This window comes from Orbicella faveolata, unplaced genomic scaffold (genome assembly GCF_042242905.1).
Source record: "Orbicella faveolata isolate gen_17 unplaced genomic scaffold, um_ofav_v1 contig_2, whole genome shotgun sequence".
Taxonomy (NCBI): domain Eukaryota; kingdom Metazoa; phylum Cnidaria; class Anthozoa; order Scleractinia; family Merulinidae; genus Orbicella; species Orbicella faveolata.
In genome coordinates this window covers 3,110,990-3,137,783 of record NW_028301547.1, presented here as the reverse complement: position 1 = coordinate 3,137,783, position 26,794 = coordinate 3,110,990, and the positions used below count along the sequence as shown (strand labels likewise).

Genomic DNA, 26,794 nt, shown 5'->3' with positions numbered 1-26,794 from the left:
GGAAGGGAGTCGTTCCCAACTCCCCTCAATCAAATGCGTGGACAAGGGATTGAGTAACAAAACAACATGGCCTCCGAAGATTTGAAGAAATGAAAGCAGATCGATCGTTGAAATGCGTTGTAGCACAAGTTTCTGTCTAGCTGTCGTTGTTAAACCTTCAGTGTGGTAACTATAATGTTTTTGACGTCTACTCAGAAACAGATCATGAGTGGTAAGCTTATTTTTTGGCAAATATTCGTTCTCTTGTTCATGTATCCCGGAACTCGATCAAATCACGCTGACATCATATCGGAACTCAAAATCTAATCTTGACATTGTTTTTTAACAATAAGGTCAGCAGCATAATACAGAAGGCGAACGACAGAACCTCCTTGACAGATTACTAGATGCCGTAAAACAGGTAAAAACCAGAGATTTTCTTTAATTTAATTGTTGACAAAGAAATTAACAATCTTGGCCACAATAAGCTTATATTGGCTTAGTGTTCAGTATGGTTTGAAGTACACATGTCAAACTCTAACGTACTTTGATCTTTGTAATTGGCTTTTATTTAGACATCTGGGTAGTTAAAGAGCACAATGCTTCTGTTTTTTGTAAAGGATGGTTGAATGGAAAGGGGTGAAGAGGTGGGTAGTATGAAAAAGTGGGGGCGGTTGGTGTAAGTGGGTGTTCATGAGGGTGCTTAAGGTCATTCCACTGAAATAGAACCTGCACTGAGATTTTGGTGAAACTTTGCCTATTGATTGTTTATATTATAGGAACTTAAATTTTGAAATAAAAATGAGGGGTCCCCATGTTTGTTTATACCCATATAAATCCTTATAATAGCACCATGATTGTAGTCACGATTGCTTGCTAAATTCACGTTTCTGACAATTGCTTTTTGTTCTACTCTGAGAATTGGCCCATATATATTTTACACTGAGAAATTTATTACTCAATTCAAAACAACAGAAAAAAATGATAGGTCACCACACTAGTTTGCGAGAAAATGACGATTTACCTCTATGGCAAGATCCAGCTGTAAAGAAAAAGCCACCATTTTTTAATGTGCGTGCGCTAATCACATGTGAAATTATGTGTAGTAGGGATGCGCAATGCAATACTGGGGAATGACCTTAAGGGTGGGTACAGATAATATAGCTGATAAATCATGCATTTATTGCAGTTTCCTCTTGAACCATATGAGAATTTTGGAGGAGAAAACAAACATCTCAGAGTTATTGCTTGATTTATTCTCTCCTTTTTTTCTCTTCATTTCTTGCAAGTGTCTTCAAACAACTTTTAAGTGACAAGCTAAGGTCTCATTGTGAAATTTTTTCTTGATTTGTTTTTGCTCCTAGTGTCAAGTCAGATTTGGTGGTAAAACAGAGCTTGCAACTGATGGAGATAGCAGGTATTGATAAAATAAAATGGCATTTAATTTTCTTGTTTCTATCAAATTATAGAATGTTTTCTATTTTAAAAAATTCTGCAATGAAAAAAGGGAAACAACTTGTTTACTTTGATCGTATGCATGTAAATTCTCCTTGCTTACACCATCATTACACCAACAGCTCGTGCTAGTTCTGTGTTACTATCAAGTTTTAGACAAGTGTAAATCTACTAGCGTTCTATCAAGAATGCCATTCTCTGACTGGCTACGCTACTCACTATCTATTCTGTGATAGATGGTAAGTAGCATAGCAGAGTACCCTTGTTAACAGAATGATGGCCGCTTCTTGGCGTTTTCGAAGTGTCTGTGAAGAGGATTTAGATTAAGTTTTGAACGACTAGTAGATTTATACTAAAACAATTAGATTATTCACTCTCAATTTCTATACGTGACAGTTGACTCAGGCTGCACCCTCGTCAACTATCACGTGATAGAAATCTCGTGGCAGGTCTTTTTTGCAGGGTGCAGGGTGCGGGTTGTAGGTTGAAATTTAGTTATAACTGGAAAACCGCTGGCACTTAAAAGCAACATACAGGTGGTAGACTTACCGTGACTGTTACATGACGCTCTTTACCATCGCTCAGAAAGGTGGCTTCCACCCAAGTGCCAAACCTGCCGAAGCGTTGGGAGGAGAGCATATTCCTATGATTTTAAACCTGCAATGAATTATTGTTTTTGAAGAAACATCTGAAATATCATCTGAAATATCTGCTGAATTTGGTTTCTTGCCTGTGAATACCAAAATGAAAGTACACTGAGCTTGTGCTAGTATATTCTGATGGTTAAAATCTTATATTATTTCATTTCTTTATTTATTTGCTTCATTTGTGATGGCAATCTTCTGTTGGTAAGGGAAGTGTAGCTTACAGTTCTTGTTGACGCTACGCCTAGAGATTTCGAACTCATGCTCTGTTGAAGAGACTCGAGGAGCCCATTGAGTATTGAAAGATCAAGCGAGGTTCGACTAGAAAAATAAATAAAAATACATGTGAAGAAGAGCCGAGGGATAAGAAAAATACAGGACACAATATAAAGACTTACAAATGCTTCCTGACTGTAGCGATGACGGTGAAGTTAGGTAGAGTATAGATTCCACAACAATATTAACTTGAAACTATAGAAAACGTTGAAAAGATTGGCGTGCTAGGAAACCGTAGCATTTCCTAATTTGCATACATAAATGGCAAGCTAAAATAAAAATTCACACGTGGAGTCCTATAGGAAGACCCGAGCCAATTCTGGAATAGATGGAAACATCTGTGGAGCGGCCATTCAGATGGTTTTGAAGAGATTTCACTGGTCTCAGCGTGTTGATCGATAAGTACTTATAGCGGATCGATCGTGTTTTCACTATGTGAAAGAGACAAACTACTTTATGTAAGAACTCCTGACGAGTATATAGGTTATTATTTATTTCACTTTTTTGTAGCAGAAATTTTGATTGATTTTGATTAGGAAATTGTCTCCTTTCTTACTTCTCATGATCAACTTGTTGTTATTTGAGACTTGAAGAAACATTCCCTGTACCTTGGATAGCTTAAAAATATAGTTTAGATTTAACTGGAGTTGACCCTAAAATACTTTAATTGATTTTTTCGCAGGGTTGTTTGTCTGTTAACCCAGCTTGAGGCAGTCTTTCAACATGGCTTTAAAAAGTCCAGAGTTAGTGCATTTAGGTAATAGTGTTGTCCTATGGTTATCAGTGCACATGGTAAATAGATCAGACAGGGTCTAGTAAAGTTTTGTACATCTGTGAGTGTATCTACAAGTCTCTGGTCTGCTTATACCTGTAGTGCTATGAAAAAAAAAAACTATGTAATAAGGGGCTTATAAAACTGGAACAAATCTTGGCAAAGCTTTTGTCTATACCTTTGATTTCCAAGGGGGGCATTTATTAAGGGTTGATGGCCACTGTCTTTTCAATATAATAATTTATGACTTACCGTATGCTTTTGTTGCATAAATTTAAACTACATTATCGGCTGCGTTTGATACTGTCGATCATTCGATTTTGTTATCTAGACTACAGAATCGCTTTGGTATTAGGAACACTGCTCTTAATTGGTTTCATTCGTACCTTCACTCACGCGAACAGTTTGTTTCTGTTAATGGAATTGAATCGTCAAAGAAGAATTTACCCTACGGGGTACCACAGGGTTCTGTACTGGGACCCTTGTTGTATTCCCTTTATACAAGTCCGCTGGGTGACATAGCCAGAAAGCATAGCATACCGTTTCATCTCTATGCAGATGACACACAGTTGTACTTGTCGTTTACGTCCAACTGTCCTAATCATCTATCAAGCTCAAAGATGGCCGTAGAATTATGTGTTAAGGACATTGGGGACTGGATGCTGCGCAACAAACTTAAGTTAAATCGGGATAAGACTGAACTTTTGGTCATTAGTTCTAAATATCGTCCACGACCACCCCTCGACTATATACGAGTTGGTGATGAAGTAATCAAGTCTAGTAAACAGGCCAGGAATTTAGGAGTTGCATTCGATCAATGTTTGGATTTCAAAGAACACGTTAAAATAACCTGCAAGAGCGCATTTTTCCGCATTCGTAGTATAGCTAAAATTAGGCGATACCTATCCCAGAGTACTACTGAGACTATTGTTCACGCTTACATAACATCGCGTTTGGACTATTGTAACGCCCTACTGTATGGTCTCCCAAAGTATCTGATTAATAGACTTCAGCTTGTACAGAACTCTGCAGCTCGCCTTGTTACCTTGACTAGAAGGCAGGAACACATCACACCAATACTAAGGAGCTTACATTGGTTGCCAGTTCATTTTAGGATTATTTTCAAAATATTGTTGTTAACTTACAAAGCTCTGAATGGACTGGCCCCTGATTACATTAGAGACCTACTGCGATTTAACATTTCTGGTCGGACATTAAGATCTTCAAACAACAGGTTGCTTGATGAGCCTAGAGCAAATCTCAAAACGTATGGTGAAAGGGCTTTTTCCGTGGCGGCACCAAGGCTCTGGAATAAACTACCCCTCCAGATCAGACTCTCATCATCAGAGGCAGTTTTTAAGGCTAATCTTAAGACTTATCTTTTTAAGTGTGCATTTGATTTGTAGTTTTTACTTTTTATTTCTAGCCTAATTGTATTATATAGCGTATTTTATTCTTAGGATTTTAACTTTTAGGATTTAGGATTTTAGGTTTTTAAAGAATTAGGATTTTAATTTCAAAGTATTGTAAAGCGCCATGGACAATTAGTGGAAAATGGCGCTATATAAATGTATATTTATTTATTTATTTATTTATTTATTTATTTAGGCCTTAAGTAAGTACTAAGTAAACTAAGTAAAACCTTTATCTAAATTTGTTTAGCTTAGATAGACTAACTGGGGACACTAGTAAAATAACAACACTAATAGACCAATTTCGATATATTAAAATTCAGCCTTAAACAATAGACCTCAGCATGAGGCTCTGGGGAATAAACCCCACAAACTCTGTAGTTATTCCCCAGAGCCTCGTACTGAGGTCTGTTGTTTTAGGCTGAATTTTAATATATAGAAATTGGTCTGTTGACATACAGTACTTATAAAATTTGAATATTAACAGCAAAATGATAAAAACTTAGGCCTTAATGTTCATTTGCCTTCAATCATTTATCCAGGCAAGTTGGTCAAGCAGCAGGGATTGTAAAGTTAGAATCAGATTCAGGTATGCAACTGTTGTATACTACTTTATAAAACCCACAAACTCTGAAACTGAAACAGATTATTCTATCAACTCATGCAATTTCAATTAAAAATGTACCAATATGTAATTCCAGTGACCAGCTAGGTTGCAAAACAACAACAACAACAACTACTTTGTATTGGAAAAATAATTTGGTGTCAACTGAATACAAGCGAAATTGCATGTGAATCTCCTCAATTTTTTAGTGTTCTGGAACTTTGTGAAAGGTCACTTGGAAAAGCTGGAAGTGGACAGATTTCTCGCCCTTGAGAAAGCAACAACAGATGCTGGGAGAGGTCAGTAATAAAAATACATTGTTTACGAAAGGTGACTCTTGTTCGTCATCACAGACTCTCTCTTTCTTGATTGCAGGTGAGAGATGTGTTGACTGTAGTTAACATGATGTAATATTGCAAAATTAAATGAATTTTATGAAATTAGTTTGCAATTTAATGTGTCACGTGGACAAATTAACCAAAGGAAGATCTGTGACCTTTCGATATCAATTTTATTATGTTTGCCAAAACTTAGCTCCCTATAGTCAAGAGTATTTCCACTAACATGGCCAGCAACCATGCAAATGTTTTAAAGCTATCGAAAGTGTTTACATCCCACAGGATTAGTTTAAGACACCAAAATGGCCGCCATTTCATTGTTTTGGGACACAATATGGCTGCCATGGCAAGGTCAGTTCAGACCAGATGTAAAACAGAGGATTTTTGTATGATGGGAACTTCCCAATGACATATCATTATTTACCAGTAATTTGGTATAACTTAATTTTAAGTGTTTTCTCTTTTCAAGGTCGTGCCTGGCTGAGGTCTACGTTGAATGAACACTCATTAGAACGATATTTCCATCACATGGTTGGAAATAAAACACTTTTAAGGCAAGCAACTTGTACATCTTCATGACTAAGACCTGTTTTAAAAATGTACTGACTTTAAGATCTCAAAATTCAAGAAACTATTATTAATGAATACAGTTTTCCATGTTGCTCTAGATGATGTGATTATAACACAATGACCTGGAAAACGAGAAAGCTGTGTAAACACTTGACGTGGTTCTAAAGAATATATTAATTTTTATTGCATGTTTTTATTGCAGTCATTTCTATGAAAAGGAAGCTTTCTTAATGGATGAAGAGCGTGCCAGTATGCTTCCCATGATTGCTGCAGGTGAGAATCCTCAGAAGAGAGAATTTTTGCCTGTTTCTACAGACTGTACAATATGTGGTAAAGATTTCTGAAATGACAAAAGAGGACTCTAGTGGTCACCAGCAGATGTTAAGAGTTCTCTAGTGATTCTATCAAGAATCAGTGAACAGTATGCCCTGCTGGGGTAAATTAATAAAAGTATGACATAACAGGGAGGTTCATGATGTTACGCAGATTGCTAAGTTCTTTTATTTAAATATATTTGATTGTAGATATTTATGGGCCAAAGAACCAACTGCTACATTCGTTTGTTATATGTAATTCTTTCTTGGTTGTCATTCTGTACAAGACACTTACACCTTAACCTTGCATAAAAATGTACCTGTATGGTGATTACCCAGCTTGATAAAATAAAATAATGTTTATGCCACATGTTATTGCGTTGCAGGTCTCAGTCCTATTTTGTTTGCCCTTACTGTTGATAGTGATGAACTGAACATAGTGCGGCAGGCAAGTATATGACCATGTACTTCAATTGAGATTTGGAATAATTTATACGTTGAGCAACTAAATATTGAAACTGTAGATCAATTCATTAAAATGCTAGTTACTAGACCTATAGGCACCAGACCTTATCGCAGGAGTTTTTCATCCACTGTACGTTTGAACCAGTGGACAACTCCATGCACAGTCAAGCATGCTAACCATACGGCCACTGCATGAGGCAAGGCCAAGGCTACAAGAATGTTAATGTACATGACAATAATTATTACTCATTAAGTTGATGTGAAAACTAAGGCTATGTTTGCTCACTGCATGTTTTGTTTCTGCAGGCGCCAGCACTGACGATCAACAAAGACGTGTTTACCAACATTTTGCCATCTTTTCCACAAAAGCAATTTGTAGAACCCGCTCCTGTATATTCTGCTGGACTAACTGGTTAGTAATCTCCTGTTACATTATTCAGACTGTCAAGAGAGATAATTATCTAATTTCTCTTCACGTGTTTCAACAGTACTAGCCTGGAAAGTGAGGTTGATAAAATGCTTAGATAAATCTCTCTCTCTGGAGAAAGGAAAACACTTCATGCTTGAAGTCAAATGCGTGAGAAACCGGCCTTATTTCGTAGTGGGGCTAGTATAATTGTCCAATCATGACTAGTCTCCTTAGCAGGTGTAAACGGGGGAGGGGTGGAGGGGGTGAAAAGCGCAACGGCTTCTCTCCCTCTCCTCCCCCCTTTTCTCTCCGAAGTTCCTGTTACGCCTGTCAGCGTGCATAGTGTCTTAGGTATAATTATGTCACTTGTGCTCTTAATCTTTAGCATTTCTCTTGCTTGTTATTTTTTACCAGATGAATCCAAACAAGACAAAAAGAGAAAGAAAAAGAGGAAAAAACGAAATGCCGCCATAGTGTCGATCGAAGAAGATGACAGTCTTCAAGGTACTACGGAACACGTGAAAGCTTTTCCTCTCGATGACTCGACAGTGGAAGAGACTTGTAAGACAAATTCTGACTCAAAGGCATCAACTGTAGGGCATAGCCGTTCATCTTCCTATCCCGGTAACATAACTGTAGTCGCTGAAGGAACCTCAGAGAAAAAATCACGTGTGAATGGGCAAGAAATTTTATTTACTGAAGTAACGAAATCTATTTCTTTACCTGACAACTCGGTTGCCGTAGAAAACACTGCGGACGACACTCCAATGGCAACTAAAACCAGCGGTTTTGATTTAGAAGATTTCCTCGAAAACGTGACTTCGGGACCAAGGTATGGCACTATGGGGGAGAGGGTCAGGGTGCGAGAGACCACTAAGGGAAAAGACGGGGACAATTTTGTCTTCGATGCAGCAGGATTATTCCTTAACCAAGCGAAAGAAGACAGCCACGAGAGAAACTTACTGCAGTTTCAAAACGCAACGAAAAGTGATAATGACAAAGAAATGTCCTCAACTACACCGAATGTCTCTGAGCTCGACACAACTAGTACAGAATCTGTGCGTCAGATTCAGGGTGACTTTACAGCAAATGAAAGTGACATATTGCAAAGACGGAACGTTTCCGAAGGTGAAGGTTTTGGTGGAAGGTTCTCGAGTACAAAAACGCTTTCCTGTGAAAAAAAAGAAAATTTACCTCGACGAGAACAGAACCTAGATTTGTTTCGTGTATATAGCTTAGCAGAAGAAGGAAGTTCCAGTGATTCAAACTTTTCAGTGGCGCAATCGCAATTTCCTGCTGTTATGGAGAAGACAACTTCTGATACTGAAGTTGCAAATGAATCACAATGTTCGGCTGCCGTGCACCTGGACAATCTTCACATAAGCAAAGTGAGCGTCGAAGAGGACTCCTGTAGTACACAGGAGTCTTACGAGTTGAGACAAAGTCCTTCGGGGAAAACATTCCATGAGGAAAGAACAGAAAATGGGGAAGAACTTGATGGAGACAGGAGTGTCAGTGGTTTGTATGATTATGAAGCAGACACAAGTGCTGAATCACAGTTAGGTACAATTGATTGTACAGTTGAGCCTGTTGTCTTGTTGGGCAGTGGAGAACCCCTTGTTCCTTTAGCTGAGGGTGGCGAGACCGCAAAAACTGGAACCCAGTCCACTTTTCTTTATCCGCCTGATGTGTCGGCAGAAAATGACCCAGATTCTGCATCAGTATCAAGGTCAGTGACAAGTGAATGTGATGTCGGTTTTCGAGTGAGATTTACGTAGCATTTGCTGGCCTTAGAGAAAAGTACTCTCTTTTCACTAGCTCAATCCATTCCTGGCTATTACGGGCCCAATGAAGTGCAAGAGAGTCAATAATTACTCTTAGGTTATTTTTAGACATGGTATGTCCAGTCCTCCCGGTAATGTAACACGCGCGTTGCGTGGATGTTTTCCTGGGCAGTAAACACAAGCAAAACGCGAAATTAGTACTTTGGAAATGAGGCATATATAGCGAGTTAATCCTGTTATCTTTCATCTCTTTTACTTACATTCAACCTGAAAAATTCCACACTGATGACATACCGTTCAGGGTCTTTGATTGGACGAATTTTCGCGTGTAAGTGACAGCCAATAAGATCTCTGGGTTTTGTAATCATTCTTATAGCATCTTGTCTGTGCAATAATTGCTTCAAACTGTGTTTGTTTCCACCAACAGTGCTAGCTGGTCTTATGTTGAAGATGCTGAAGAATTCACTGAAAAGAAGGACGATTTATTAAACAACAGATCAACGTCAGCCATGACATCAGATGCCTCTGCGGCTGCAGCTGCGCTGGCCGCTTGTTCTGATGCGCAGAGAGGAATGGACAACATGGCCAGGTAAATTTTATTTATTTATCTTCATACAGTGCTTGTAATACTATTTGAGAGAATTCGTAATCTTTCTCTGGCGATTTTTCCGCCCTTTTCCCGAGCTGCCGGCTACACATCACTTACATGTTTCTCCGCGCTCGCCACTTGTGACATGTTTACCCGTGCATGCCATCATTTACATCAGGGCGCTTATATACCTTTTCCCGCCCTGGTTACATGTTTTCCCGCGCTTGTCATCGGGTACATGTTTCTTCGCGCTTGCCTCTGGTTACATGTTTTCTCGCGCTTTCCATCGGTTACATGTTCTCCCGCGCTTTCCATCGGTTACATCTTTTCCCGCGATTTCTGTCGGTGACATGTTTTTCCGCGCTTGACACTGGTTGCATGTTTTGTCGCGCTTGTCTTCGGTTACATGTTTTTCCGCGCTTGACACTGGTTATACATGTTTTGTCGCGCTTGTCATCGGTTACATGTTTACCCGCGCTTTCCATAAGCATCGGTTACAAGTTTTCTGTTCCTATTGAATAAGAGGTTTGTGATTTTTATAGGGGATTTGTCGCTATTGAGAGAACTACAGGAGATCAACCTGCCCAGGCAAGTTATTTTCTTTTCATGATGACGTAAATTGTTGTGAATAAACATTTCAACTATTAATTAATCATCTGCTAAAGTGTTATTTTAATTTTTTTCAGCGAGACTACTCCAGCAGACATGACGGAATGAGCACAGGTAAATATCCCGCCAGCCAAGAATGAATGTCTGTACTGTCACAGGACGGCTGCAGAAAACTGTTAATATATTGATGGAAAAATACCATTGTAAATGTTGATAAATCAATGTTCCCTTATTGCTGGAACAAATTCCCGATGAGGATTAACCCAAGCCAAACTTATGAAGACGTGCCTCGCGTTTTCAATTCTGTCCGTGCAGATTGTGGCCCGTTTTCATTTCGGCATAGTTCGTCATCTTGAAATCTTGACGGACGGCTATCATTTTTCGTTTACTCTTCTTTAAAATCAGATCCTTATTGTCGGGCTTCCAAATCTCAAAGAACTTTTTCCAACTTTTCAAAATAGCGAAAACTACAAGACAAAGGCAAAGAGGTTTTCCAGCCAATTCTAGCTTACTGATTTAATTCTTTTTTTGAAGAAATTGAAATTTTTAAGTGATATTGACACACTGAGGAGAATTTTTAGCGTATCCGTTTAGTTGAGCTTCAAAACTTTACTTTGGGCAGGTGAACTAAAACAGGCTATAGTCTCCATGATGCTGAGGAAAGATGAGATCGAAGAAAAGAACAGGTACGTTTGTTTATCAGGATACCGTGTCTTGTGTATTGCCTCAAAAATGATATTGTGGATAACTTCTCTTGCAACCCGGCTGTATTGCTGTCAGTTCTGGTACATTGTAATAAAATGGTTTTATAAGAGGGTTGGAACTGCTTTTCAATCCACACAGAAACGTCAAAGAAACTTACAAAAAGTAGCTAAAAAGTCCTTTCGATCGAATAACCTCGAATATCAGCTTTTTCTGATAGAGCGAAACTCTGTAACAATGAAAATGTAGGTCCAAAATTATGCAAATGTGAGACACGTAAGAGAAACCAGTAAGTTCACAAAAGTAAGTGAAAATATCGAGAATAGTTATCGAGTCGGTCATAAATCACAGAAAGATGCAAGGCGATTACATAAAAGATTTTACGGAGTAGCTAAACTCGACAAAGCTCGAAAACTTAAGCGGAAAAATTAGTTTTCCACTGAAATGTCCGCAGACAATCTTGGACTCTTGGAAAAACAATTTTTAACTGTTAAAATTTTACATTTTTAGAAATCTTCAGAGTGAGTTAGATCTAGAACGCCACAAAGCACAGCAACTTAGTACAGAGACTGAGGAACTTCGAGAGGAACTGAAACAACAAGAGAACTTCAACACAGCCAAGATAGGGTCCTTGTCAAGGTAAGCTTTTACTCATTGAAATCGAGTTGATGTTTGACGTGTTAAGGTTTAAAATGCATTACTGTACGGTGGTATTAGTTCAAAAGGGATTGTTAGGCTGTGTCGGCAGGTAAGCGAAACATCAGGCGCCATCCACACTACACCGGAGGAATTTGAAAATGGAGGTTTCACTGTTAAACGCTTCAAATGTTTTCCGTCCACGTTACACCGGAAAATTTGAAAACGGAGGTTTCACTGACAACGCATCAAATGCTTTCCGTCCACACTACGCCGGAGAAATTTCGCAACGCAACAATCAGCGGTCATTTTGGATTTGGGTGGAAAACTCGGGCAGGGAAATCACGTGATTGTCGTGACGTCATCGTTTTCGAAAAGCTAATGTTTTCAATCCACACGAAAACGCAAAGCTGGCGTTTTCAAATTCCTCCGGTTTGAAGAGCGTTTTCGAAGAGCTCTGTTTTCGTGCCGGATTAGTGTGGACGGTAGGTCTAACCGTAGAAATAAAGCTGCGTTTTCAAATTTCTCCAGCGAAGTGTGGACGCTGCCTTTGCTATTTATCAACTTAACGTTTGTTAACCGCAAAAATGGCGCGTTTGTGAAGCTGACGCTTCGAGTGTTCACAAGTTCTTTAAAGCCCGAAAAAATAACTAATAGGACTGAGAAAAATGTTCATGACATACCCTTGTTACCACAATTTCCTCCGCCTAGTCCCACGTAAGAAGTATACAGATAATTTCTATGTCTACAACTGGACTCATTTACTGATTTGCAGAGAGAACGAACTGCTGAAACATCAGTTGAAGAAATACGTGGGCGCCGTGCAAGCGCTAAGAAGTGATTTACACGGCAAGTCATCTGAAACAACGGAAGGTAAGGAAGTCTCGAGAGATTCTAATTTTTTTACACTAAAAAAAAAACTGTGTGTAGTACTGTGAAATTCTACTTTTGGCCAGGTGACATGGCAGTTAGAAGCTTTTCAAATGGAGTTCGAAATTAAATGAGTGTAATTTTTCTGTCAACTGTCCGCTGAGACTTGTCACGCGCTTGTGTCGCGTGTGGTCACGCGTGTAACAATCTCACACTTGCGCGGTTGGCGATAGTTTTTCTTGCTCTTGACGGTTAACCTTGTCATCTATTGAACTGGAGGGTTGCTTCGAAATTTTACAAACAAGCGGCTTTAACGTATTACCTTTTATTTTTCTGTCCGTTGTAAACTTCTTGTAACTGTTAAAATCGTTGGCGTTGTCCATCTCATTCCAGTTTTGTCCGGAATCAGACGGGATGATGTTCTCCCACCTCTACCACCAGAAAGAAACACAGAACAAGCTCGGCATAGGTTTGTTTCTAACCTGGTACTCAACACAGTCTTGTAAAAACGAACGTTGTCTTTCAAAGTAACCTTTTCTTCATTTTTGCTTCGCAGCGAAGAAGCCGAAGAGTATAAAAGAAAGTTAATTCAGGTAAGAACACGAACCTATGGACACAGACCTATGGAACTGATAATTAACTCTTTTCAGTTGAGCATCCAGAGTAATGGAAATGGTGTTCTCCTGTTCTGTATTAAACTACAAGCACGAAGGTATGAGTTAGTGTTGTAATATTAAACACAGTTCTTCTTTTCAGGTGGCTGATTTACACGGAGAACTCTTAGAATTCAATGAACGACTTCATAAACAAGTCAATTATTACCAGTATCAAGTAAGAAGACTACGAGAGGAACTTGTCAACCTCAGGGGACCGGTAAGGAGTGTACGAACTTAACTAGGTCCCAGTTCATTGCAAAGAAATCACTTTTCTTTCTAAACTCTTACCTCAAGTTTCAGCCGCTTTTTACGAAGAACGACCAGAGTAGCGGTGAAAATGAAGCCTATTCCAGAATACTCAACACATGGGCAGAAATTTAAAACTAGTCGTGCAACCCAATTACATGGACCTCCGTAACGAAACAGAACCGTCCACTTATAAAGCCGTAACGGGACAAAAATGCTTATTAAGTAAATTTGGACATAATTCCATTCCGGCTGTGTAATTTAATTATTTTTTTTTTTTTGCTAGCTTCCTGAAGATTTAGAAAGTCCCGACGATGCGACCAGCCTATCGGACTTTGACCCTACGGTGATGTCAGTCGGCACAAGACCCCTAGTAAATGTATGGATACCGTCTGTGTTTTTACGTGGCCGTTCGTCAAATGTACATCATGTTTATCAGGTGAGGAGGACGGGGACACCCATGAAAATCAAACTTTGAAGTTTTGAAACTTAAAATTACAACATAGTAGCAATATGATATAGAAGTCATTTCTAGTTACTCAATGGTACCTCCGAAATCAGTAAAAACGTTTTCCTGAGCTTTGCCTCGAGAATCGATTAGACTCTTGAGAAACAAGTTTACTGCTTCTTTCACGAGCAGTCGTTCGGTGTAAAATGTTTGCCATTTTGCTTAGACCTTAGTTTTCTCAATTTACTTCTTTTTATCTGACAGGTGTACGTGAGAATTAAGGATGACGAGTGGAACGTATATCGCAGATATTCACAGTTCTTTGAGATGCACAAAACCGTAAGAAGAATTCTTTGCATTTTTTATTGATAACGGTGTCGTTACGCGGGGGAGAGAGCCAAACGAGCCGTTAAGTCTCTAGACAATAAAACTGTTTTGAATGAACAACAATGTAATCTCTCTTTAAGCGTAAAACTGTGTGCTGATATTTGTCTACGGACCTCATTTATCTGCTCTCAGAGGCCAACAGTTTTTCCGAAAGCGAAGTTGAATTAAGGTAAAACGTGAAAGTTTAAGGGAAATATGAGAGTTGCATGCGATAGTCTTTTGATCGCAGGACTAAGCGGCCATCTTCTGTAGATCATTACAACAAAATTCAGTGCAAGTTTTTCAGTTTCAAGTTAATTGTTCTTTTTTTAATAAATAAATTATTCTTTTCTCCATTTTTTCTGTAGTTACGACGAAAATTCGCTGTAGCAGATAGCTTTAAGTTCCCACCCAAGAAAACACTTGGCAATAAGGTAGGTACAGTCTGTTTTATTTTATTTTCTCTCGCAAATTCGAGCCGAGTACGAACCGAGCACGAACCGAGCACGAACCGAGCACTACCGAATACAGCACATGCGAGGACAATGACAACTAATACACATTAGTATCAGCCAACTAGTGGACTAATGCAAATCCTGCATTTTGATTGGCTACGCTACTAGGGGACTATTAGTAATAGTCCTCGAGTAGCGAAATTGGCGCCATCGAGCGTGACGCTTTCTTTCGTTTTATTCCCAAATAAATATTTCTTCAACTTGCATTTGCTAACTTTATTGTTACCTTTTCTGTCCGACTAGTTGGGTGATACTAAAACAATTAGACCCTTCGCCCTCAAGGGCCAGGGGTCAATAGCCCATGAGGCGAAGCCGAATGGGCTATTGACCCGTAGCCCTTGCGGGCTACGGGTCTAATTGTTAATTATTCCTGGCGTGTTTCTTTCGTAGGATTCTCGTTTTGTGGAGGATCGTAGAAGATTACTGCAGGATTACTTGAGAAGAGTAGTGAATTTATATGTAACAAGTGATCAAGGACTGCGCAGCGAAACTACAAAAACCACTCTACTACAGATTCTACCTTTCTTTGCGTGAGTGACAAATTGTTTTACTTTATTCACGTAATGAGGCAAATCCTAGAAACTAATTAATCAACGACATTGTTGTGAATCAATCTCTTTCTTTTCTTCATTCTGTCAAAAGTTTGTAATAACTAGCTCAAGGGGGCTCAGTCACGGCATTTTGAGTTATTTTGGCCTGGTACAAAATTACCTTTAAATTGAAGGAAACCTGAAAATAGTAGTTTACTAAGATAGAAAAACACCAAAGAGATAACTATAAACCATGGAGGAACAAGGATGGCTAAGGATGAAGAAGATTGACGCGGATTACACCTGAAAAATTCAGGCTAAACTTTTCAAGACGCACAAACCGTGACGATATGTCATATATGACTAGCAGTTTTGTGTTACAAGTGGTTGTGTTCAGTAATGATGGTGCTCTGAATAACAGAGAACAGTCACGTGTTTTTTAGGATACTTATTTATAATTCAATCTTTGCAACACAGCTTCATCTTTAGCCTCATTTTGATCAATAGACCATATTCGGATTCTCGGTTTTGGACTGGAACTAGCTTGCAATGGAGGCTAATATCATTAAAAAGAGATTCCCCGCTGTAGCCTCAGTTACAAACTAGTTCCAGTCCTATACCGAGAATATCATCTATTCTGTTCAAGCACACCTTTCCCCTTTATCCAATTAACGTGTTAGTATATTTTTCTCTCGCTTCACAGGGAACCGTTTCCGCCAGAAAAGGTCAAGAAAGAGACAACTTCCAGAAGAAAACGTTCAGTGAACTATACTGGACTGTAAACGCGATCTCACTCTCCACTGAGTTCCAACAACGATCTGCTTCTAATTTCTCGCAACAAGTTCAATATAAGCCAAGCATGCAGGTCATGGGAGATAAGGAATAAATCATCAAACAGAAATTGTGTTAGCCACGGATAAAGTGACTTTCATCTTTCGTCTATGGAAGGCTGTGATGAGAATTCAAAGACTTTCAAATAGACAGAAGTACCCTCCTACACTTTTATACAGTCAAATTTAATATATCAACAAACACATTTTTTTATTAAGTGAATATACATTTTGGAATGGGTTGTTGTAAAAAATGGAACACAAATTGGTTCAAAAAGTCTAGAAGTCAAAAAGTCTTCAAAACTGCGATTGATCCAAAATCGAGAAAACTTTATCTTTGGGGATGTATGTTGTGCAAAGGGAGAAATTTTTATTGATCACTATACAAATCTAACTTGGCTCCGAAACTTTGGGGAACAAAATAATTAATTATTCATCCGTCAACCTCATTGTCATTTCTTTTGTTTTATGTCCTCAAGTCTCGGATCCATTATAATAATATATCCAAATTGGCCGTTTTGTTCAGACGACTTCTTTTCACTTTGTCTCCTGTATCGGTTTACTGGCTGTTTCTGAGTTATTTCGATTTTAGTTTCAAACTAGCAGCACAGGTTACAATATCTTTAATACTGTTGTTTACATTCGTAACTTTCAAGATAGTGGAACGATTTGAAAGCTCTTTCAATCCTATGTTTTTTCATCACTGCATGGGGTCTAGTTTTGCTTAGTTAGCAAATGTTGTCACTATGTTTTGCTTGTTTTATCATGATGATAAGGAATCCACCTCACTGTTTGAAATATTTGCATGAAGAATTTTTGAAGCGCAACTATGACTGAATTGTCCCGTTAACTTATTAACCGAGAAGAAAAACCTGACTAAGAGTTTAAGAAAGCTCGCGATAATGCAATTATCAAAGCCGCGCCCGGCAATGGTACAATAAATTGATTTTATATTTGTTCTTTTTGTCTTATTGCATCTTGTTCTGACTAAATACCTCCAAACACAAGCTGAAGACAAACTATTACTAAAAACAGTAGTTTAAGGCCTCACTCGAAAGAACACTACTACTGAAGGACAACATTCAACGCTTAGGCCTGATTCACACTAGCGACATAACGACCTAAAAATAACGACATAACAGCACGTACATAACGGCTTAAGGAAATAAAACTGAACTTTTCCTTATGTCTTTATGTCAATGTTCACATAACCGTTGTGAGTGATTGTGTCGTTATGTCATTATGTTGTCATGTCGCTAGTGTAAACCAGGCCTCACTGAAGACAAAGAAATGTGAAAATGCCTTGCCCGCGCCATGACCTGAGCCGAGGAGTTAACAGTGACCCCAGAGTACTCCCCAGAGTTAGAAAAGCAAGCTCTTTACCAGGTCTTAGAGACAGCTTGAAGGGAAAAAAACTGATTTGGGGCTATGAAAAAACCTGCTTTGGGATCAGAAAAACCTGAATGCCTAAGCTGGAATTTGCATTATTTGAATCCAGAGTTTTCAGAGTTTGGCATTTTCAATATTTGGCAGGCCAAATCTTAAATCTTAATCAGACCAAATGTTCAATTTTGAGCAACGTTGCTTCACGTAAACGCTGAGGTTTATTGTAATCCAAGCGGGCAAAGCGAATAGAGACGAAAGCTATTGAAAAAAGTATGAAGAAAGATCAAATCGTTACGAAAGAGCTAAATAATGTAAATATGGACGTCGAAGGATTCTCTTAAGAAAGCACTGGATAACGACGTGCGTTTAAGTCGAATCTATTATTATTAAAAAGTTTCCTCGGGGCAGCTCAACTTCCCACTCAATTGCTGACGAGGGCTGCTTCGCCATATTTCCATACCCCGTTTATTGAAAATATGAAAACAATGTGGTGTACTTGCTAAAAGAAAAAGAGTAAAAACTGCCCGCGACCGACGCAAAGCCAGAGGTGTGGAGTTTTGGTATATGTGATCTTACGCGAGACAACTATTAACGCAACTTGGTTGCGACGACAGTAGGCAACGGTATGTTACGCGAGACGATTTTGGACGCAGCATTGTAAATTCAGGTAATAATGTTACAAGTTTTTGAATTGCTTTCAAAAACCTGCAACATGTTGCCCCAACGAAATGTTGCGTTCAAAGTTGCCTTGGCGCCATGTCACACGATATCGATTTTTAACGCGACAATGTTTGCGTTAAAAGTCGGCGTCAAAAATTGGTTCGTGAAACATCACCTTAAAGGGCGGAATCGATTTTCTGAGAAAGTACGAAAGTCGGCGACAGTTTGTCTGCATGGTTGTGTTAGATTATTCATTCAGGTCTTGGTGAGAGGGAAAAATAATTTCGACTATTATTAAACCTCTCCTTCGGGTTCCAAAAATTCAGTTTTGTAGTAGTGGCCGTAAATTTTGATTGTGCACGCTAGTTTAGAAAAGCAACTTGGCTCCTTCGCTTCAATTTGACAAAATACTTGCGGGAAATTTAGAGAGTTCGTGGGGTCAAATGGAATCATTGAATGCAGAAACGATCCGAATTTAAAATGTACAATTGTACATTTTCTAGAATACAGAACAAAGCACATGGTTGTTTGCAGTGTTTACGAGCTATTTCTCATTATCGAATATTTATACAAGCATTTGCAAAAGTAAACAATATAAATAATATTACACGACAGCACGAAGATATGACTATTATTTTTGAGTGGTAAAAACAATATTTTACGAAGGAGCGCAAAGAGTCAGCAAACTATTATTTTTAACGAGCTGGAAAATAAAATTCAAATCTTCAAACCACCATGCCGTATTTCGTACGAATTTTACGAGAGTGATGTATTTTCCAGTGAAACTTACGGGTCCAATAAATGGTAATAGATTAAATATTACCGATGAAATTTTAATCACGTCTTTTCAATAGTGCATATTAACAAACGAATCAGTTGGCAATATTATACTCAACGCATGGCTAATTTTCTTCAACGTTCCTTAGCTCAGGGATTTTGAATCAAAGTGTTCTACATTTGTACATTTCACTTGGGTTTTCACGTTGGACGAACATGACAAAGATGAATTAAAGATCGTCAACTAAGGTTGTTTTCTGGTGCTTCAAGATGCAGAGGCCTAAACCATTCATAACCATATTCGTTACTTCTAACCATTGTTTTTTAGCATTCAATCTCTCTTTCGGATTTAATAAAATAATTTTGTTCTATTTTTCCGTGACTGGCCTTCATTAATCCTCTTAGGTAATTGCTTCATTATTTTTGCTAGTGAGTGTTTGAAATCCCTTCGCATTTTAAGTCGTCACATCAGTTGCGTCAACGGTATTTCCATTATCACAGCCCACAGTCAAATCCGTCAATGTATTTATTATTTCTAATGTGTTATGCCCCCACACATGAGTTGCATTATTGGCTTAGATATACCCGTTGCCTTAACGATCATTCACTACCTCTGTGCGTCAGTGAGGTATACATATGAAGAACGAAACACCACTATCTTCGTAGCTTGTAACACAACTTGAAGTGCAAGTAAGTCTATGATTGGCATTGGAGCATTCTCTAGTTCAGCTATTTCAGACTTTTATACCTTTATTATTTCTTGAGTTATGTTCGGCAATAGTGGTTTCGTGGTTAGCGAGCTAGCCTCTTGATCGAGCGGTCCCTGTTCGAGCCCTAGCCGGGGAAATGCACTATGTTCTGTTCTCGGGCAAGACACTCCACTCTCACGGTGCCTCTCTTTATTCAGGGGTATAAATGGGTGCCAGCGAATTAAATTTGGGGGTAACCCTGCAATAAACTGACATCCCATCCAGGGGGGAGTAGCACTCCTAATCGCTTAATGTTCCACGGAATAAGCTCCGGCTATCCTGAAGCAGACTTTACCTTACTTATTTCTTGGATTAGATATAGTAAATGTTTCAGTTTACTGAATTGGATCGTATTTAAGGGGCGTTTTGAGGGAGACAGCTTTCTGCAAATACTTCATTTCATGTAACAGACCTGGAAAGCAGAATTTATCAGTTTTCGTCGTCAGGATATCGAAATGACATGCATCAGCCTTATTTCTAATTGCACTTATTGTGTGGAAATATATCTGATCGACAAACATGAACTTAGTTCCGCAATATAGTTTTACTGTCCGATTGTCCTTCACCACATGATGTACATGTACGTAAACTGATGTGCGTTATGGTACGATCTAAAGTGTACTGAGAGTCTTTTGAATGCGTTTGAAGCTGACATCAGCGCAAATTATGTTCAAACGCTCAACTAATTCTGTGTCTCTCCATAGATCTTTACAATCATGTTTTCAAAGGCTATTTTGCTGTTTGTAGCTGTCCCATTGTCCTTGGCTCAAGGTAAGTTGTCGTGACTCTATCAAATGGAATGGTCAAGGGACACTGTCAATACGATTCAAACCTAAACCATTATTGTTAGGTTTTCCCAAGCGAAGCTGATACCTTGATCTTCTCTTGGTTTTCCTTTATCAATATCTATCTTTTGGATTCTAAATTTTCGTAGTTATATTCATGACAGTACCCCCAGTAATTCTTTCTCTTGTCAACATCTTGTTGTTTCTAAGTTTCAAGTCGAATTAGAATTAATCCATTGTCCTTTGGCCGAGTCAGCACACGAGACATTTTGTAACAATCCGCACTCTACATTTAAACTGACACTTTTAACTTTCCTGATGAAATGAAAACAGACATTGACAACGCCATTGAAATTTTGCGAGATTCCATGGTGATATGATTACTAAGCACCAGTGAACATCGGGAGAGAAAGAAAACGGCTGTAAAACTCTTCCCGACTTCACGCGTTTCAATTTTCTGCACCCTTTGCACATTATAGTGTAAATATGACCAATGGATATTTTTCACGATGTTTGATATACGTTTTTGATTTATTCATCTAAACAAGAAGTAAGACTCACTAGTGGATTAATCATGCCGAATTTAGTAAATATGCGATTCCGTTGCAAACTTAATTGGAAAGTTTGAGGTCCCATATTTTCATGAGTTTGCAACAGATCTATGTTCTGGTTCTTATGAAACTTCGCATATTTACTAAATTCAGTATGATCTATGAAGATGATCCGTGATTTATGGAGGTGAGGTTTTCTTTCTATGAAAAATACGTTAAAATGTTGATAATGCATGATATCGTCAAAAAGGTCCATTGAGGCCAAAGAATGGTCACATGTAAACGCAGAGTTTTATTTAAAGTCATTCTTGTCGGAACCCAGTGATGCTCAAATTGAATGAGGTGGGTAACTCTTCACGAACCTAGTTGAGCACATCTGTGGACGCTAATATACCTTTTTTTCCTCGTTCAGAGACGCCCCTGGTTCGAGTTCTACCTGAAAAAAGTTTCACCGCCAGCTCTTCTTACAACGACTCCGTCAAAGCGCCTAACGTGCGTTTCGCGAGAGGAATGTTCGTCTCGTCAGCGTCCAAGGAACCCTGGTGCCCAGCTACGAGAGAAGATTATGATTACGAGAAAGAGTTTGTAATTGCGGACTTGGGATGCCCACAAACAGTTCATAGAGTGGAGGGAAAAGATCCTCATGCACTGTTTTATTCCGGGGAATACTCTAACAACAAGAAAAAATGGAAGATTTTAGCATCAGAGGACGAGACATATTATGATAAAAATATGAAAGTAAGTGTCACATCTGAGACCGAGGCAATGTTTCACCCACGGCCTCGTCCTCAGGCTCCGTCGGTGAACAGCCCCATAGCTCCACGCGCACCGCGCTCAAATTAAGGAGTGACGCCTGGGGACGACGTAGTTTTATCTCGTCCAGTAAGTTGATGAGAAGTACCAAAGGTTCCTCAGGTTTTAAGAAAACAGAAAAAAAGCTTTCTTATGCCTGTCTTCGTTCCAATGAAACTGCATGGAACATACCTTCTTCACTGACGTGATCATGATGTATTTTAGCTTATTTTGAAATGTTTACATTCATATACTGCTATCGTTAGGTTTTTGGGAAAAGTATGGCCACATTGTGGGTCAGATCAATGAACTTTTATGGCCATAGAGTAACTAAAGTTCCAATCCATTAAGCTTTACTTGCATTATTAACTCGCGTGATCAGTTTTTGACGTTTTGCACTTTTATCGGGCTAGCCACATCTCTGTAGGTAAAATATCTGCATTGCACCTCTGATTTGCAGTACTTGTTTGATATTCTTCTATGGCAATAAAGGCGATGTTTCTGTCGGGAAACCAAGCTATTAGGTTAGGGCTGGTTTTCACTACAATACAAGCATTAGCAGAAGCGACATTCGCAAACACATAGCTAGAATCAAACTGTTCTGCTGCAAAGAACTGAAATTGTTATGCGTTCCGTGAGTGGTTAAATCTTCAGCGAAGTAAGTCTCTGATACTTTGTACTGAACTCCATTAAATTAATCATGATTTCGTTTTTGTCTTTAGATGTTCGAAGCAAACAATCAAGCATTGATAACACCGCCCGTGCGTGCTCGCTTCTTCAAATTCCGAATTCCAATTTACTCTTACAGCGATGAACGGGGATCTCAGCCTTGCATTAAAGTGGAACTGTACGGTTCACCTGGTAGGTTACGTTCCTACGCAGTGTTCAGAGAGAAAACGATCGACGCACATCTCCCATTCAGCAATGCATAAATTGTACTCCTCAGTTTTTCAGTTGGGTTTGGGCTATTCCCTTAACCATGAAATTTTGTTATTGGTAATAGCACTGGGCTTAATTGTAATTATTCTACCCGGATTTTTAGATACTCTATAGGTACTCTAAAGGTAATCATGACTGTCGTGGTGTTTTAATATCTCATCTTATGTTAATCAAAATAGATTTTTGCGATTTAATTTCTCCATTTTCCCCTTAATTTAACTTTCGATTGAGAAGATGTATCAAACACTCAAGACAGTGTTTGATCACATTACCAAACACCTCGAAGTTCGTCAAAATACTCCGCTATGCGTCGTATTAAGACTCTGTTCTCGGTGTTTGGAAATGTGATCAGACACGGACTTTCGTGTTTGATAGATTCCTAGTTCCACCGTAACAAGTTTCTAAGCTGATGTCTCGAGCATTAGCGCTTCGTCAAAGGAAGGTGGCCTCTTTCAGCCCATAACTCCTTGCGTGACTAGAGACTCGGTAGTATTCATCCCATATAATCCCCGGGACAAGACTTCTTTTAAACCTTCCCATTCAAGGGCCATATTGACCGAATTCAGTTGTCACAGGGAATATTCGGGAGGAACGATTACTGAATAACAAGTATTACTGATTAATCGCGTTTCATTTCGTCTTCTTTTAGACCTAGAAGATTCTGTACAACCGATTGGATGTTTCACTGAGACGAAAAAGAAACGACTCCTGCCTGACGTTTACCACACAGTTAAAGGCCGTGTTGATAAGAAGTACCCAGATATTTTGGCCGTTTACGAGGAATGCAAGCAAAAGGCTGCTGAAAATTCGAAACCAATTGAAATATTCGGTGTCTGGAATTTTAAACAATGCGTAACGACTGAGACTGGCAAAGGCCATGAGTATTTCAAAAATGCCCGTAACTCTGGTAAATGTAAAGCTTGTCAAGATAAAGGAATCGGGACTTCGAAAGCTGTATTTGTATACAAAAAATAATTTATATTAGTATCACCCAACTAGTGGACTAATGCAAATCCTGCATTTTGATTGGCTACGCTACTAGGGGACTATTAGTAATAGTCATCGAGTAGCGAAATTGGCGCCATCGAGCGTGACGCTTTCTTTCGTTTTATTCCCAAATAAATATTTCTTCAACTTGCATTTGCTAACTTTATTATTACCTTTTCTGTCCGACTAGTTGGGTGATACTAAAACAATTAGACCCTTCGCCCTCCAGGGCCACGGGTCAATAGCCCATTCGGCTTCGCCTCATGGACTATTGACCCGTAGCCCTTGCGGGCTACGGGTCTAATTGTTAAATATAACTTACATTTACCAGGGACCTTGTCAGACACGATTTAGCGATCCTTGTGTGTTTAAATATTTAGAAAGGAAGCCACGTCAGCCTTAGCCGGTTTTCATGCAGGCCCTCTATCCTGGTCGAACTGGAATCTGGAGATGTTGGTTTTTGTGGAGGGAAGAAAACCGGAGAACCTGTAGAAAACCCTCGGAACAAGGCGAGAACCAACAACACCGGGCACCGGGCCGGAATCGAACACGGGCCATATTGGTGGAAGGCGAGCGTTCTCACCACTGCACCATCCCTACCCCAAAAGAGCCTGGACTAATCCGGGATTCTGGAACTAAAATTTTGGTGCCGCTTACAAGAGTTCCATTTTACATTTTCTCTGTTGCTACAAAATAATGGTTTCTATTATGATACGCTCTTAATTAACCTTTTCCGAAATCTGCAGTAATAACAGTTAAAACGCATAGCAAAAATTGTTTCGATTTTTCCTCCATTAATAATCACACAGTACATTATGGAAAATATTCTTTACGATATTTTGGGCCCCATATTTGGAACATTGGAATTAGACCATAGTGATAGAGAGAAGGAGAACTGAAGGCAAAAATTGCCATTTTCTGTAACATTCTTTTAGAAAGCCTAACATAAGTAAAGTCGAGTTTAGATAGTTATTCCTGTCCGTTTCTTGTTAGTTTTCGCGAGAAAATAGGTTTGAAACTGGGTTTTCCCGCTCATCGGGCCTTTTCATTGCGGGCTCGTAATGTGTGTCAGCGGTATGCTGTGACATATGATATGGGGAACACTGGTTTGGTAAACAATATAAGCTGAAAGCTGTCGTTCTGCCGCGGATTTCCTTTGTTATTTCCAACATGAGAGCTGCACAGCCATCTCAGTTTGAGCCAACCTATCCTCCTGGAGGATATTTGTGCCTATTTGGCAGACCAAATCTTGAATTTTCCATGTTTGCCACACCAAATGTCAAGTCAAGTCAAGTTTATTGTGTATATACACTTAGCTTTTGTGAAGACAATCTCCAATTTCAGGTGTAACACAGAAATTAAAAGTAAAAAGAACTAAATTGAGATAACACCTTCAGCAAATAACTAAGACAATATAAGATTAAAATGTTGAATTTTCAATACTCGGCACACCAAATCTTGAGTTTTTAATATTTGACACACCAAATCTTGAGTTTTCAATATTTTGCAGACCAAATCTTGAATTTCCAAATCTTAAATTTCCAATTCTTGAATTTCCAAATCTTAAATTTCCAAATCTTGAATTTCCAAATCTTGAATATTCATTCTTTGTCATTTTTTATATTTGGCCAAATTTTGAATATTCATTTTTATTTTTTTATTTTTTGGTGCAGCAGCTTTCTGTACAAACGTACAGCTTTGCACTTTCATTCATCACTGGTGAACATTCACCATTCGCGTTGCTGATTGGTCGAACGATGCTTTCTCATTTGTGAAATTACGTCGTTCGCGTTCTTGATTGGCGAAGCTTTGAATTTGTACGAATTTTATTCATTAAGATTTTCATGAGTAAATCTCAGTATCTATGAAATCAAAGCTAATTTTTAAGAGGGCTATAGCAACTGGAAAGCGCATGAAGCAAAATCAAGAATAAACAGGTGCCTTCAAATGCAGTGAAATGTTAGACGCGCTACCCACAATATGAAAGCATAGCAGCAACCAACGCTAAATTACGTAAGAATGACCGTCAGAAGAGTCCCAGAAGACTCCGTGAGGTTAAATACCCTGGATAACGTTAAATCGATGTTATTATTACCTTTCTCAGGGCAGCTCAACTTTCCCGCTCAGCTGCCCTGACTAAGGCTAGTTTTTTTTTTTGTTTTTTTTTTTTTGTTTTTTTCTCAATGAAACCGAAATGTCGGCACGTTCTATCCCCTAAAGATTTATAAAACGTGGTATACTAGTTAAATAAAGAGTAGAAATTGCCCACGACTGACGCCATGTGAAGAGAATAGAGCGGTTTTCGTAAAAGGGCGGAATAGATTTTCAGAGAAATTGCGAAAGCCGGCGACAGTTAGTCTGCATAATCTGCATGATTATGCTAGTACATTCGTTCAGATCCTTTCAGGAATTTTTATTGCTATTACATATTCCTCCTTTGGCACAAATTTGCGAAAAAAATTCATAGACAAATTTTTGGAAAATATAAAAATGTGACTGGACGTTTTTTTGGCAAAGCTACATCCCTCAGATTTGGTCAATGCAATCCTTTCTCTAGTGTCCTTAACTTTGCTATTTATCGGGGAGCAGGGATGGCGCAGTGGTGAGAGCGCTTGCCTCCTGCCAATGTGACTAGGGTTCCAATTCAGCCATATGTAAGCTGAGTTTGTGGTTGGTGCTCACCATGCTCCGAGAGTTTTTCTCCGGGTTCTCCGGTTTTCCTTCCTCCAAAAAAACCCAACATCTCCAAATTCCAACTCGACCAGGATAGAGGACCAGTATGAAAACCATGTAATTTATTTTATAAATGTTTCAGAATTAATTTTTTAAGAAAACTTTTTGCCATAGTATTTCCATACAAGGCTGATTTTTTGTACGTGCTGCCTACCTGTCAAGATGGCTTCCAAAACCACGATAAGCCTCTTCTCCAGCACATGGAGAGTAGACGTGGCTGTGGCACGTGGTTGCCTTCACGGTACACGCACTATTAACAATTTTCATCATTTAATGTTTATACAAGCATTTGGACAAGTAAACAATATAATTAAATAGATCATAAAATCGTTGAAGCTTTGGTTCATGTACAGGGACTAATTGCACGTCTTTTAATAGTTCCACGCACCAACTCAGAGCTCACGAACGAAAAAGCT

General features: G+C 38.9%; 2 protein-coding genes across 2 annotated transcripts; both read left to right on the top strand.

Annotated features, from left to right (window-relative positions):
• The first annotated feature begins 49 nt into the window (after positions 1-49).
• Positions 50-16,975, top strand: LOC110058462 (sorting nexin-29-like). The gene is made up of 25 exons (XM_089288925.1): positions 50-211; positions 333-400; positions 1,344-1,396; positions 3,037-3,111; positions 5,081-5,127; positions 5,352-5,441; positions 5,950-6,034; positions 6,253-6,323; positions 6,751-6,812; positions 7,136-7,241; positions 7,653-8,967; positions 9,450-9,611; positions 10,154-10,199; positions 10,298-10,334; positions 10,843-10,906; positions 11,433-11,561; positions 12,334-12,431; positions 12,822-12,897; positions 12,985-13,021; positions 13,185-13,301; positions 13,617-13,769; positions 14,043-14,117; positions 14,513-14,578; positions 15,050-15,189; positions 15,893-16,975. Exons 1-25 carry the CDS (start codon positions 175-177, stop codon positions 15,969-15,971), a joined length of 3,288 nt encoding a protein of 1,095 aa, XP_089145051.1. The 5' UTR covers positions 50-174; the 3' UTR covers positions 15,972-16,975.
• Positions 16,976-19,418: 2,443 nt separating this feature from the next.
• LOC110058446 (uncharacterized) lies at positions 19,419-24,617 on the top strand. Its single transcript, XM_089289992.1, has 5 exons — positions 19,419-19,532; positions 20,296-20,362; positions 21,340-21,665; positions 22,442-22,580; positions 23,308-24,617. The coding sequence occupies exons 2-5, from the start codon at positions 20,308-20,310 to the stop codon at positions 23,631-23,633; spliced, it is 846 nt and encodes a 281-aa protein (XP_089146118.1). The 5' UTR covers positions 19,419-19,532; positions 20,296-20,307; the 3' UTR covers positions 23,634-24,617.
• Positions 24,618-26,794: the final 2,177 nt, after the last annotated feature.